The sequence below is a fragment of the Opisthorchis viverrini genome, assembly GCF_000715545.1.
Source record: "Opisthorchis viverrini unplaced genomic scaffold opera_v5_21, whole genome shotgun sequence".
NCBI lineage: Eukaryota > Metazoa > Platyhelminthes > Trematoda > Opisthorchiida > Opisthorchiidae > Opisthorchis > Opisthorchis viverrini.
Genome location: NW_008751677.1, coordinates 1,795,733 through 1,811,855, shown reverse-complemented (window position 1 = coordinate 1,811,855; position 16,123 = coordinate 1,795,733). Strand labels below are relative to the sequence as shown.

The window sequence follows — 16,123 nt, the reverse complement described above, 5'->3', positions numbered from 1 at the left end:
TTCTTACTTATGCCCTGTTTGAACAAAGCTTGGGGAGCAGGTTTTCCACCGTTGACCCAGAAAACACATGGTTGTAATATAGTAAGAAGATTTTCAAGCTCATAGCGCACACATTCATTGGGCAAAATTTTTTCTCATTTCGGGTACTAGGTGGGTGAAACGAGCTTCTTTCGACGGTTGTTCACGCTCCTTCTAGAACCCAGTTTAAAGCTCTATTAGACACTTATTTATGCGAATCCTCACGCTGACAAGCATACTGCCCCGCGCTGAGAACATAAAGAGCAGTGCTACACCCTATTTTCGCTTTTGCCTTTCGTGTTTATGAGAGCCACTGACCGACAAGAATAAAACCGATCCGGGAAACTTGGGCAAAAGCCTCGATCCAGTGCATCAATCCGTGAATCCCTCTCAGCTGCGTTACACGACGGCTCTGAACACATTTTTATCCGAAGGAAAAAGGATCAACATCCGATGAGCAGATTATTTATAATAGGTTTCCACCAGTTCCAGTAACCGCTGAACGGGATACCAGAAAAGATTATCACTTGGCCTTCTGTCACTGGTTCCAAACTACTCCGGACACATGCGTTTGGTGATTTTTCGACACCTGGAATTATAAGTCCACACGCACAGATACAAAGCCTCCAATTTACAGCCAGGTTTCTCGGAAAAAACTTTTTTTAGCGAGGCTGACTTGCAGAGCAGAGCTCATAGCGCGAAACTAGTCTTCTGCACTGACTTAACAGAACCAGAATTTGTTGTGGTGGTTTTAATAACCCACGGACATGTGCACATCGTGACCTAGAACGGCGCTGAGGACAAGTAAACTTGGTGGTCGTGATGCCTGTTCGAAGGGATATTGAAGCGTATGTAGTTTCAAAATTCGCCACGTTTTTGAGTGTTTATCATAATCATTCGACTTCACAACAAGGTCATGACGAAAGGTATAAATATTTTTTGTATTTCAACCCACACTACTTTCGATTACGTACAGATTTAGTGATTTCCTGGGAACTAACTTGAGAAATCTGAAGCTCTTGTGGGAATTCAACATTCGGTGACGTTCAAAATATCAAATGGCCTCGTATGACCGAGCACTTGCAACGTGCGTCGCACTCAACTACTAAATCCCACAGACTGAAGAACATCATGTGAAAAAATTCGTCAATCCCTGGATAAAAATCATCAGCCGTTGTAGAAGCCAGCACACCAAGCGGGATAACATAACCGAAAAATTCCGGAAGGCGCATGCGTCCTCCTACCTGCAGGTATAGAGTAAGGATTCTGTATAAGCCATACAAATCCTGGGGTGTCCGGGAAAAACGGAATCCAAATACTCAAGCCAGCTTTTTCCGATTCTGATAACAGTTGACAGTGTTTTCTTGTGTGACTTTCGCACTGCTGTATGATATGCGGAACTACTCAGAACGAATCGAACCTGGTATGCATGAAGTACATATCGGGCCCCCAGAAGACACTAAATTCGCGAAACGGCGTTATCTCTGCGTATCATAGTAATACACAAAGTAATACAGCATTATTCTAAGACATCGCTCTGATTTCGAAACCGTTTAGACTTACCAACCGAGACATCCTCACACTTACACGCCGCGAATTCTGCCTTATGTCCGAGGAAGAAACTTAAGCAACGTAAAGAGCACCGACGGCCCCGAATTGAAGCGCTAGGACTGCAGTTGTTTCTATCACATTTGGTGAAAACACAGCCGAGACTATCGTCGTTTCCTGAAAGCCGTACATCCCAGCTACATAAGAGAGAATTTTGTTTACATGAGCAGAAAGTTTAGTATGTTTATTGTTAAGTTTCATTATTAAGTTTATTATTAAGCAGACAACCCAGGCTCAGTATATTGCTGACGTGACCAAACTTCATTTCGTAATGGGTGGGCTTTCCGATATAAAACTGTCGGTAGTCGAGATACCAGGGATCAAACACACCGGAACAAAACGGATGTGAAACTCCGATGTATGTAAAAAGTTGGGTTGTTTCTCTTGGTGTTACAAGTGAAAAGGTAAGGAAGAAAGCCAGGAATCTTCATCGTTGGCCTGGCGCTTGGGGAGGATGAAAGGCGTCAAAATGCTGAAGTAATATTGCGCAGAGAACTGGGTGTCTCTGTACCAGGTGCTTTTGATTGATGAAGTGGCTGCGGAAACCAAGTTTGTTAAGTTTGATAAGGAGACCAAAACATTTTGAAAAATGCATCAGTGGTATTGCGTTTTCCGTCACTGCGTTAGCCGAGATATGACCTGTGGGTGGATTTCCTCACTCAGAAATGACAATGATGCTCTGTCGCTGGGGTTGAAAGTGGAAAAAGTGATACAATATGTGAATATACACATACTATAAGTAAGTATAACTTATGATGGTCTGTTATCAAAAGAAGTCGGTGTATCGTGAGCCCATTCCGCAGGAGTCGGCGTAACTGTAACAGTGTCTGAATTGGAAAAAATCTAGGAATCAACTCAACCCAGGTCTCATTGCAGTGCTTCGACCTAGTATTTACTAAATTCGAAGTAATTCCGACTAAGCAAGTATTGTTGACATCTAATGAGTTATTAATTCATTTGGGGCTCGCTGTAGACCCAGAAGTGTGAAGGTTTTGGTGCCCACCGTCAAGCATTCCAGAAAACGACTGCGCACTAAGAGACCACGAAACTTCAAATCCGGCACAAGCAGGTATGCAAAACCAGGCTTTTTTTAGATACAATTACGTTTCCCAAAACGTCTGCTCTTATATCAGTTAAGAACTGCAGAACATGTACGTATCAGCCTCGCTAGTGGAAAAATGAGTTGATGAAATTGAAAATGTCGCAAGATAAGCACCGCCATTTCTCAACTACACTCTCCTCTATAACTGGTATCAGAGTCTCGCGCTGACTATGGACAGCGGGCACAAATGAACGGCGTATGACACCAATTTGTTCTTTAGTAATTACATTAACGATTGGATTCTGAAATACTGAATTTTTCCCGCGGTTTACCAGTAATACATACAAACGCATAAGGGATGGAAGGTTCTGTGTAGAGTGAGGAAGAAAGGGTCAGGTTTTGTTGCGAATATGTCCCATGTTCGTAAGGGAAGCTGTGATGTACGAGGCATTGAAATAAACAAATTTGAGCTTCTTGTTGAACTAAGATTTCATCAATGAGGTCGATTCAACACTGCTTTTTAAACATTCCGGACGTGCACAGAGCACACAACTACAGGCGATTTTTTCCAACCCGGCTAAGGAATGTCGATATTCTCACCAACGACAATGGCTGTGTGCTATGTTCCTCAGGGTTTCCAACAACCTGCAAGCTGGCTACATATGCTATAGCCGAGCGCGATGTTATCGAAACAGCCTTTTTAACAGTGGTACCTTTTATTTTAACTTGTCATATCCTTTCTAGAGGACCTTTGACTAACAGCAGGAAACAACTTTTGTAAGGGGCTGATTGGACACGGGAGATCAAGTCTTTCAGTGCAGAACAGGAAAACATTTGAGCTCTGACATTGTGGTATAAATTATTTAAAAGCCTAAGCGTCAAACAACACGACGCTGTCAACTGCGTAATCTAGATACGCTATTTTTCTCCGGAAGTAGTTTTTGTACGTGAATCCATGGTTTCTCGAAATGTGCAGTGCCTGACAATGGACAGATAACATAGTTTTGGCAAACTTCAATGCCGGTCAGATAACGTTTGGACGGTTCATTGCACATCCTAACTGGTCGGTTGTGTGGGAACAGGGGACAGGAATAATGCTTTTGAATTTCAATAACAACAAGCTTTAGTCAAGGATGCGTGGAGAAATGATGTGTTAAAAGCGTCAAGGGGTAATTTGTATTCAAGGTAGACCCCAGTGGACGACAATATGAGTTGCATGACTCAGGCACTTGGCATAGAATGAAGGAAATTTGATTAAAAATTTCATAAAATAGAATCGTAATCTGAATCAGCACCATACATGTGTGTGGTGTTGGTATTACTTATAAATATAGGGGCACACAGTCTTACACATTCACAACGCAGAAAGGCAAAAACATCTTATTAGCATGTCTCACTTTTCAGTCAACAACACTCACTAATTTTTGAAAAAAAAGATAATCGTGACTATAAAACACGACGAAGTAATGGCGTCATTTTAGGATACGCTCATCATTTACTTCAATCTTGCCTGAAAAAGTTGTATCTCAGCAACTGGATAGTGGCCTACTTTCAGAAAAACCACCACTAGATGGGAGTCGCTGCAAATTGCGTAATCAACACTAGGCAACATCATTTGAATTCAGCAACATATAGAGTGGGTAAGTGGAGAAAGCACCAGTCGAATATCTGGAGCAAGTTGTGTGTCCATAAACGATTTTCAAGTTACGGGCACGTCATACACCGGATATTTTGATCGTTATCAAAATAAGTGACCTGAACTAGACATTTGGTTATTAAACACCGTTCTGGTGATAACAGCAAATAAACACAAACAAGGATGCTTAGCATCCATATCATCTAATAACACAACTGCACACTAAAGATCTCCACTAGAAGTGACAGTCCATTTACAAACCGACTAACAAGTTCGGCAAACAGGTAAACACCTACTTGGCTAACTAATAGTTCAATATTTTTTAAGGTTTTGCGCATGTCGCCAGCTACCACAGATCATTTAACTGGTCACATTCTAAGCTGATTGCTCAATGTCATCCTTTCTTCATGAATAGAGAACATCAGACGCATTGACCAGGTCAATCATAGCAACTCCTATCGCCACCTACTGACTGTTTACAGTTTGCTTCTGTCTACCGTGGCTCATCAGTGGGCCTGTAAATCCAAGTGTATGTTCATAAATAAGGAGAAAATAACCCGCATCCTTAAATCATCGGTTCATTTGGGTTGGGTAAGTGAACGCTTTAGTTGTGCACTGAAAGCAAAAGCTCGAATGCGCAGCGCTAATTCGACCGTGCTTGTATTAATGTACTCCCTAACGGGCACAGTACGATAACTTAAAATATTGTGCCAGGATAACAGACAGCTTTTGTGAATCCACCTTCGAGGTTTCTTACAACCTTATTTATTTCACTGCTTAGTCGTTCACAGCTGGCGATTATCCCCTGATGCCTATATTCTCTTACAGGTGTGTACCCATGAGGTTGTATGGCATGACACGAAGCCAGCTTGCAGCACTCTTCTGCATTCTTGCCATAGTCGTTACCATAACGCTGCTAGTTGGACTAAAAGGTAAGTCATCAGTAAGTAACTGGCGACTTCTTAAGGCCCGGACGTTTTGAGGGGAAACGCAGTGCTAGCTTCTCAGTTACCAGAAAAACCCATGGACATGCGAAAGGGTCCTTTCGTTCTACAGGCGCCATCTTTATCCGTATTCAGTCAAGAGCTGTGGCTATCTGCATATATTAAACGTGACAAACCAAAAGGTTAGTTTGATCACCAAAGTATCGTTATCGAGTATGTGTAAGCTGCTAACCGAACAAAAGAATTGCTGTTTTCTATCAAACTGCTTTGGTTACCTGGTGAACAGTCAGTGTCACGTGTAGGTTGTCAGGCAACCGTTTTGGAAAATACATCTGCATTTAACTCCACTCAGGTACAAGCGGCGTAGCAATCTGTTACCGATATCAATTACTGACGTCACTCATAACATTTTATGCGGTCGTGTAAAAATCACAGCTATAGATTCCATTCAAAATCAAGCTTTAGCTCAAGCCACGAGTACCTCCATAGTTGGTCGCATGTATTTCACAAGGAAGTTTCACTCCCTTCAGTTTCGTGCCGTAAATGAACGGTGAGCTTAAGATGGCGTAAAAACAGCTTCCCTTGTACTCAGTATTCAGCGCCGCCTTCGTAGCAAGCAGAAGATGATTAGCTGCACTGAAGTGGTGCGTAAGTCAGTTCTAGACAATGAATTTGCATCGCAATAACCTCAGGTACATCCCCACTACACTGAGGTATTTCAGAAGTAAACCACGATTATCCATCCAAGCAGAAATCTTTTTCACCCGAAGCCATTGATGGCGAAATTGATGTGAGGGATAATCATGACCAGTGATGGCAACGGGGTTCCGGTCAATGAGAGCCACCCACTCTCTTCGTGCCTTCGTGGAGACACTCCAAGCGCTTCTCCGTGCCTTGCTTGGAAATTCTGCAGGGTATACGACGAACTGATCTCAGCAGTAAGCATTCCGTTGTCCGCCAAAAGTGCGGACAAGTCGAAGTCACCCTTATGTTTTGTTGAATTTCTTTTGGCCAACTTTTGTGGAGGCTTTTGAGACAATCCCGCAGATGGTAACTCACTTCACACTTTTCATTACTGCCTAAAGGCGTAGTTATTCTGAGCATCCCTTAGTCATTCATTGTCCGAAAGAGAAACACAAGTTTCATTACTAATTCCTCGCTTCCGTTTTTGCACTAAGCCCCAATGAGTTACGTTTTGGCAATCCACATTGTATACTATCCGTGTCCTCTTCAAATATCCAATGAAATGACATTGCAAGGAACTAACTCAGATTGTGCGATATCTTCTTCCACATTGCCGGAAACTCAAGCTCGGTTTGTGTAAATTTGAACTTCGTTTTTCCTGGCTAGTTCAACCAGTTTATGAGTAGTTTCAAAGTTATCAATGGGCTGGTTTACACTTCAAGCTTAAACAGCTCTTAGAACTTGTGGACTTTTGCCTATAAATAAAGGGGTTTATGGGGCTTTCCTCAAGGCACAGAGTAGCATAAGTTCCTGTAAGATGCGTGATGCTGTTTTAGATAGATGTGGTCCCATAGAAATCTGGTGGGAAGCCCTTCATATGGATTTTTTCCGTCTTCCTTGCAACATTCTCCGAAGAGCACTGCGATAGGATGTCAACCTGGGGTTCAAGAAACTACAGCAGCGAGCCTTATTTTGTTACCTCTGTGTTTTTGGTTGGTAGTAACTAAATAATTTGTTTGGTAAATGCTGTACTATAGCCATTTAACAAGTTATATGATCAGTTGGAACGTCAACAGCCAAGGCTATGCTCAATTTGCTTAGTCTTATTTTGCCTTTAGACTGTATCCGGTGCTGGTCGACCACCAGATACGAAAAATTCAGGAAAGCGGATGACCAAACGTTTTAGAATCCTTTATCATTTGTTGTTTGGTGCCAAATCCCATTCGGCGGTCGCATTCTAAATGAAGCCTCTAAAAAAGCTAGATATACCTGAAAATAACCTGATAAATTGGCATTTAACCAAGTCACAAGACGAGCAACCAATTTACACTGCCACTTCTCACTCAGCCCATTTTAGTGTCGTCAATAATATATTTCTGCGCAACTTTTGTCCCCCTTCAGGACTGCATTAATTAATTATATGGGGTAAAATTCACTGGACCTCCGTGAGAAAATGGGGATTTGGCTTAGGGCATCCTTTTCTTCTGTAATTGGACAACGGTCATGGAAAACTTCTGGTGAAGGTTGGGTGACTTGTGAACGACCAGCGGTGTTATCCAGCGGCATGTTTTTTATTTAGACTCCAATGTAGTCGATGTAAAATACGGCATCATAGACCGATCTGTCAAGCATAACGACAGATGCCTACACTATAATAAATTTTTTGCTCTTTTCTACTGAGTTTTCAAACAACTGCTCAAACAGGGCCGTATTTAAGGACTGTATAGTTTACTTCAAATAATATTCTGAATCGATAGTAGTAAAGTGCAGTGTAGGACTTTCACCGTATGCGACGAATCTTTTCAGTCTGTGGCACATTGTGCACCTTGAATACAGTCATTATATCTTACAAACGGATGCACTGTGAGTCTTCCTTCCAACAGTTTTATAAGATTCATATTGTTCGCAGAACGTCAAACTGGCTCAAACAATCGGTTTTTTTTGTACCATGCACCTGAAAAATGCATACTTAAGGTGCTGTTTATTCAGCTGCAGGTACTTCGCAGTGATACAAATTCAGTGGCTGACGCAGAGCACGAAGGAGTCCAGGATTTTACATCCCAAAATGATTGAAAACGAGGTCGCCTGTTTAATCAATGATGATTCCTAGCAAGATCTCATGCGAGGTTTAAATGGACGGGCTTTATTTCAGCCAATCAGATTGAGAAACATCTAAAAGATTCAGTGAAATTCAGTTCGGTGTAAACTAATCACTCAAACAACCACATCTGTGGCGACAATAACTGTATTGAAACCATACGTCGGGAGACAGGCTGATCCCCTTTTTAGTATAAGACCAGGTTTGATTTAACACGGCCTCCGAGTCAGTTGTCTCTTTGAAATTCACACCAGATTAACCGCCTTACCTTGTGTCATGCTTACAACTCCTTAGTTTAGTGTTAGCAACGAGATCATCTTCAGTCGTAGAGAATCGATCAATAGAGAGACAATATGATTCGATGTCCCTGGTTTTGGAACCTCTTTTGAGACACTTTCCCAGAAAGAGAATCCCGGTACATTATAACGAGTAAAGTCTGGGAAGCTTAGTATTTCAGGAGTACGAGACAGATTTTCGTTGCTATCCATGGAGAATTGCTCGTTAATAGAGGACAGTCACTGATGTCCACAGCAGCTGGATGTTTTAATGTGAAGAACTCTAAAATAAGAAAGATGGGTGTTTGTACTGAATGTGGCGGCTTTTTAGTAATGCATCTGTTGCCTTTTCTCAGCCATATTTTATGCGTGTTTGACTCTTCTTGCTCATTACAACCCTGCCACAAGCTGGTCTACTTTTCAAGGTGAACGTGACGGTGGAAATCCAAGTGCATCCGGAGACCTTTAATGCAAAGAAGTTGGAAAACACCAACGAACTTGTATTCTTGATGTCCCCCATCCACCGGTCAACGGTGCTAAACTGCATAGAAGCGGTTAGTCCCCGTTTTGCTTTAACTGGTGTAATAACATATATCACAACGTAATGATTGCTTTGGATTTAACAAAGGTCACAACTGCTCTTATCCCACACCTTTCTTTAAACGTTAATTTTGTTGATGGACATGATTGTTTTATTTTTACGTATTCTCGGTTGACCGTCAGTGAAGCAATCACTCCGAGGACTTCTTTGAATTTTCTTGGTTACTGTTATCTGTCCAAGGTAATTACTTAATACCAGCAGACCCTAAAAGGTATGACTCCGGTTCAGTGCAAACTGACTTATTAGTAAAACCACGTATCGTGGTTGAACGTAACCAGAGCAGAATGAGGTAAGTTCAGCAGAGAGCAGGTCACTGATGTCAGCTGTTAGCTAATGTTGTTAGCTAATGTAATTCTATTCAATTTATATTAGTATTTCTATAACTGGTGTAATTGGAACCTAGACCTAAGATTCAGCACTGCAAATAAAACCCAATGGGACAAGAATTTCGGACCCCATCGGTGATAAACGCTTCTTATACTACTGAAAAATTTTATTTCAGATATATCTGTAAGCCACCCGAAGTCCATTTAAATATAAACCGGCCACTCAGGAAAGCTACTTGACTTCGTTTTCACATTCACACGTTGATCCGGCAAACGAGTATCACCAATTTCTTTCTTGGACAACCACAGACAAACATTCGTTGTCTTTTTGCTGTGTTGAAGTAAACATCCGTTCATGGTTATACTGAAATATGACTGGATGGGTGAATGTGTCAGATGAATGCAGTAAAGTACTCAGTTTTCTGGAGCAGCAAATTCTGGAAATATTAGCAAGTCAATCTGGGTGTTCACCAATATGCTTATTCGATGGATATTGGAAGAACCTTTTTTATTTGGCTGTTGTTGTTGAGCGAAAATTCCTTCAGTAGTCAAGCCTGTGCCACTTATTCAAGTGTGAATTTTTACGGGTGATATCGGACGCACTTGCACATCAAAACCTTATTGATTGTTGACAAGCTGGCTTTGACCGGTCCTCAAAACTTCGCAATTAGCTTGCAAATCTTTCGTCACCATACAAGAAGACATCATCAGTAGGCAGTGCGCACCCACCTGCTCACTGATGTTGTCTCTTCATATGGTGACGAAACGTTTGCAAGCCAATTTCCAAGCTGAGNACTTATTCAAGTGTGAATTTTTACGGGTGATATCGGACGCACTTGCACATCAAAACCTTATTGATTGTTGACAAGCTGGCTTTGACCGGTCCTCAAAACTTCGCAATTAGCTTGCAAATCTTTCGTCACCATACAAGAAGACATCATCAGTAGGCAGTGCGCACCCACCTGCTCACTGATGTTGTCTCTTCATATGGTCAGGAAACGTTTGCAAGCCAATTTCCACTGAGTGAACAGACCAACAGTCACCTGATCAACAACCCATAAACTCACCCGAGCTACAAATATTTCAATACAATACCAACACCCAAACCCCAAAAATGGTAAAGGACATCGTTCCGACTTCACCTGTCATCTGCGCATTCATAACAGGTTTTTCCGCAATGCAGAATCCGTGTCCAAATTTGATGTGACGCATGTGCATTGCTGAACTATTTTCACACATATACCGCATTTTGTCAGCTAACAAAGGACGGAGTTTGACAATTAATTTTCATATTTCATTATTGGCCACTTCATAATCACCGAAGTGGTAGACAATGTAGCAAAGTAGTTTCAGCATTTTTTGAAGCACTGAGAAAATGTTCCCACAAGACTTTCACAAAAATCCCAAATCTCCTCACACTACCAACAATATATAAGTAGCTCAGTGGAAGAATAAACTTCAACCGATGAATGAAACTTCTATCTGAGAAGTCGTTGCTCGAGGAGCCAGTCAACACGTGTGACCGCGTGATGTGGAACCCGTGATTGAAGGATGAACGGCGCTATATGCTGTCTAAGTGCGAGTTAATCACACTGCTGATCAGCCACTCGTGGCCGAACGGTTAAGTGTTCAAAATACCAGCCAGGATGTCGCGGGTTCGAGACTCTTCGGAGTTTCGTGGGGTGCGCACTGCTGACGATTCCCGATAAGGATGAAACAGCTGTATAGTGCTTCTCGGCTTTTCAGCATAGATTGGTTTCACTTACAGGACGAAATCTCCAGAAAAATCTCAAATCTCCTCACACTACCAACAGTTTTGCTGTGTTGCGCAATAAAAGCAAACGGATTATTGTTGAAAATGGTGATAGTGCCACAATCAGCATTAACCGTGCAACTCATGATGTGTATCCAAGATCGATAGTTAGTGGCTTGACACTTCTCCAAGATTCCTCAAAGAAGTCCACTGAGTACTGACTCGTTGCATTCCGCTTCTGTCCCTCAACTAACCTGTTTGTTTGGCCCAAAATGAATAAACGAGCACCATATTTTCAGAGCCACCTGTTGTCTGTCGCTGCAAAGGAAAAATGTCCAATTACATCATTCCACTATAGGTCTCAAAACAGCTGCAAACTTCACTAATGTGTGAAAGGTCCAGTTTTTCTCGGCTTCCTCACTTTTAATATTCAGTTCATTTGCCTTCTCACTGACTTTTCCTGGTTCACACACGTTCTACCACTGCAAAAGCGAGCATCAACTAGAATTCTGTACTCAAAGTTTACAGAATGATGCTTGTCGTGAAATTTGAGAGCGGGCTGTGTGTGTAGCCTGTCACTCTCTGTAGATTCACTCACAATACGAAGGTGATATCATCAGCTAAAGTTACAAAATCTGATAAATTTCTCATTTTTCGGAAGCCAGAATGCATATCAGGGATACCGAGCCGTAAGAATCTGTAGCTTAATCTTTTTGCTTACTTTAACCCAATGCTCTGAAAGTGACAAGTTGAAACGTTAATTTAAAGGAGTCCGTTTTGGACTTTATACATTCCGATACATTCAGGAAAATAATTCACAGACTGTGTCTCAGGTGGATACATGTCTATGAAATTAATGTTCCGAATGCTCCGCATGCATCACGTTGCAGATCATTGTTCACCTGGTTCCAAGAAACATGAGCACCCCCCCCCCCCCGCAGTTTATTTGAGGTGCTCATGCGTTTACGCATCCGCATCTGACTGCACAGTAGTAGCCGCTGAGTTGTGATCGAAATATCAGTGCGGAAACTGTCTTTCACCACAACTTGAACCTTTCAGTCTCCACCTGCATTTGACAAGTGCGAACTGGGAAGCGGTCATAGCATGTATCAAAACAATCAAATGTTCATCGAATTTATTACTCACACCCAGGCCTGGCTCACCTCTTCCAAAGACCATAGCACCAGAACGCCACACCGGACCACTACCAGATTCAATGCTCACTCTGGTTCAAACCCGGCCTCTGCCTTTCGACTTCCCCTGTCTAGGCTTGGCAGTATCCCAGTCCTCATGCTTCCTTCTGGCGGCATGGCAGTTAGACCCTGGGAGGGTGCTACAGCTGAACGAGTTTTTCCATGGATCCACGACCGGGACAAGATGGAAAGCGCAGACTAACCAATTCAACGCCACGCTGCAGAACACTGTCCAATTTGTTTTTTTATAGCACGTGTCAACTGATGGGTTGTCTTTCAAACATTCTGTTCTTCTGTCATGTGATAATAAAAAGAGTAGTTGTTTTCATTTTTGAGTATACGTAATAGTATTCCGGATAAGTTATGTTTCTACTAGGTGAGGCCCTTATAATCAGCTGGGAGTGTAGGCAAAACCGACAGAAATGGCTTCTTCCTATCGGTCTGAACAGATTTGGAATGAGTTACAAAGGCACAGAAAAGTAGATTACGATAAAACAACGCACTGTGTCGAGTTCAAGCAGCATCAAATTGGACACTGCTCACTATTTTATCACATGGTGTCAACGATGGTAGTATCACAAGCATGTAAATATTACAAGCAGGGCTGTCGAAATCAATTCCAGTCAAAATGCGGTTTCCGGATGATCAGCTATTTCAAAGCTAGACGTTGGAACTGTCATTCCACTCGATTATCATCAACAGAGGATGTAAAGAAAACCTTGTTTGACGAGGCGATGTAACAATTTATCCCTCATCCTCTCAACCGTTAAATACTACTCTACGGCTTGGAGGTTTTGTTTCAGTATGACTGGCGCTCTAAGTCTAATCATTCGTTTGTAATACCTCTTTTGTGCCAAGCCACCCCAAGGAAGCACTAGAGCTGAGAGACTACCCATTCAGGCTCCTTGTGTCCAAATTCCGTTATCCTCAGTCTGATCTCCTGCGTGCTTCTAAATCGGAAGCCAGAGGCACTAATCTATTTTTGTTCAGATTCTCGTTAAGACTATTAAAAGGCGCGTTGTAGCCGTTTTAGTAACTGTTGACCTAAGCGCATCAACACGTCCTTAAGTGGTGCGTCTGAGAAGAGTAACCTTGCTGCAGTGCGTTGTAGGTCATTTACTCGTAACTCAGAATGGATTTCTAGTTACCAGAAAGTACGTAATTTTCGTCCTTAAGTGGTGCGTCTGAGAAGAGTTACCTTGCTGCAGTGCGTTGTAGGTCATTTACTCGTAACTCAGAATGGATTTCTAGTTACCAGAAAGTAACGTAATTTTATCTGGATGACAGTGCATTCACCTACCGAAGTAATAGTTTTCCTACTGCCGATCCTGGCGATAAGGATCGAGTTTATTCTATGTATCCCATATCGTTACTTCGTAGTCAGGCTAGAGAGACCTGATCAGACACTGTCTTGCCATGGACTGGCGGATAGGCACGTATGCACGCGTGTGGATTTCAGCAAATCTATCTTGCCGGGATAAATTAAAGCAAAGTGTCATCAGAATTTTAGAGGCAATACAGATCACGAACCAATGTTTGGCAAACTAACCTATTTTGTCAGTATCAAAACAGTCTGACTTTTCGCCAACACGTGGATTAACAGTAATTTCACCCGACGGTAGAAGCATTACCGGTAGTTGAATGTCACTCATAAAGAAATATGGCCAGCTACAAATAGACATGCCACATGCTTCGTCGATTTCTTATCCCACCGAAAGGGACGCGCTGCCTTGTAACGTTTTTTATCCCAACATTTCCCCGTCTACCTCCACAGCACTGTTATCAAATCTTGCCATGAAGTAAATGCGAACAACTAAGTGAAAGCGTAGAAAGATATTTTACAGCGATTCTCTGTGACGCGAGTTCTTTTGTGCAATATAATTGCTATGTATGCCGCGACCACTAACGAAAGAAATTAGAACTTTTCAAACTTTCGCCTAATGACAGTTTGAGATACGTGGCATGTTACTTTCGCTTGATAAAATGGTACTAAGGGGATGGGCCACCGATGAATACCGAAGTTTCAACTCCACCAGCCGTTCCTAGCAGGACATCACAGGCAGATCCTTACAGCACACCTTGACGCTTTGGGCGGTTCCTGTACAGTGGAACGGCGTAAAGTTATCTTTCATTCGAAGCATAGTGTAGGTAATGCGCATCCAGAGGTTTCTAGCAGGACATCACAGGCAGATCATTGTAGCACACCTTGACGCTTTGGGTGGTTCCTGTACGGTTTGCATTTCAGATGTTGCCAATAATTACGTTTACGAAATATTCTCATTTGTTCTGCCAGCTACTGCGGAGTGGTTCAATCAAAATAACTCGATGAATGTTTGTGCTGCCCTGTGTTCCACAAACAGTTTACTCAATTCTTCAAAACTCCTTTTTACCATCAGGTGTGTGATGAACTATTTCTGGTACATCTGATCCCGATCGATTACACACGTTATGTCTTCACGGTACAATTTGATGGTCTGGCTAACTCTGGTAGCCAATGGGAAGTCGACCATCAGCTGTTACATGTGATCGATGTTGAGTTCCACTTCCACTACTGCAACCCGCAATTCACCTATCTGGAGCTGATATCGCGGTTTGTCTGTTTCACATTCTCCGAAGTCAGTGCAGTGAGTTTCGAGAAAATTGTGAAAACACAATCTTTGACATGCTTATTCTCAAGAGACCCAGTTGTCTCTACTTCTTCCAGAAGACGAGGTGAAATCGATGGTCAACAGAGATAATGTTTTAGCATTATCGTTTTTCATGTGTGCAGGGCAAATTTTTTATGTTTGTTCGTCTCCTGAGTCAGAATGATCCAGCTTCCGAAGTGCCTAAGCATCTGCAGCCCACGAGAAGCCAGCAGCTGCCTGGGTTGCACAACTCACCGTGTTATTTTCCGGTAACCAATTGTTATTTAGGTATAATATGAAACCATCGATGTGTTTCTTTGAGAATTACTGAGACAGTCTCCTGATTAGATCGATACTGGCACAATCCACCCAAAAGTATATTCTCGCCTATCTGAATGAGGTCTTTGGAAACGATCACACATTTTCTGTCTGCTTCACCACCCGATTTCAAAGAGACTTTGGGGAAACTAGTTATCAAAATGCAGCCGGGTGTCGATTTACATTTCATCTGAATGCCTGCACCCTTCTGAGAGCTTTGTGGCAGTATTTTTTCACGGACACATCTTTATTTCAGTTATCTAATTCCACACATGTCTTATCTGAATGCAACAGCTCTTACAGTATAAAATCCAATACACTGCGAGATTTTTGTGACTCCACTTCCTAAGAGGATTTAGCACTAAAATTTTCGGATTAAAAAATTTACTTTCATTATGCTTAATTCTGTGACGCCCCGCTTCAAGGACTTCAGAATCTTTCGAAGAACGCCGCACCAACTTTATCACATGTGGCCAGCACAACCCTTTTCCTTTCGCACCGTCACTGCAGCACCCACTGATATTGAGAAACTTGGAGTTTCTGATGCGTTCAGAAATGTCTTTTCCCTTACGCAGTGCGAAGCGCTTACGCAACACCTGTGAGCTCTGGAAAATCCAACTAAAATTCACGAAAACGTTCAGAAATTATTTGCAATAGGTTTGGGCGATAAACCGAAACGGGAACTGATGTCGGGCAAACGCTGTTGACGAAATTTATCGCGGCAGTAGCCACACATCGTTGAGAAAAGATGCAAAAACGTTCTCAGACAAGCCATTTTTGAGTTTCCGAGCCGTCTTCTTCGGTTGTTGTTTCTTTCCTAAGTGATCCGTATTTGCTCTATACTATCAAAAAATAGTGTACGGCATCATATTTTATTTTCACTAATTGTACAGTCAAACTTATGTCACGAAATTAATCACTTGTACTGTTCGCGATAATGCCGCAGTAAAATGTTCTGCCACAGAAGATTGTCACGGGGACTTTTCGTGAACAGTGATCA

The 16,123-nt window shown here is 42.2% G+C and overlaps 1 protein-coding gene across 1 annotated transcript in view; it reads left to right on the top strand.

Moving 5' to 3' along the window:
* Window positions 1-5,142: 5,142 nt before the first annotated feature.
* The window catches only part of T265_12890 (hypothetical protein), a gene marked incomplete at both ends in the record, with an annotated part of 20,087 nt that continues 9,106 nt past the window's right edge, over window positions 5,143-16,123 (top strand). Inside the window, 3 exons of the mRNA XM_009166065.1 lie at window positions 5,143-5,236; window positions 8,714-8,859; window positions 14,575-14,802. Coding sequence (XP_009164329.1) covers window positions 5,143-5,236; window positions 8,714-8,859; window positions 14,575-14,802 — 468 coding nt within the window. The remainder of the gene's footprint in view (window positions 5,237-8,713; window positions 8,860-14,574; window positions 14,803-16,123) is intronic.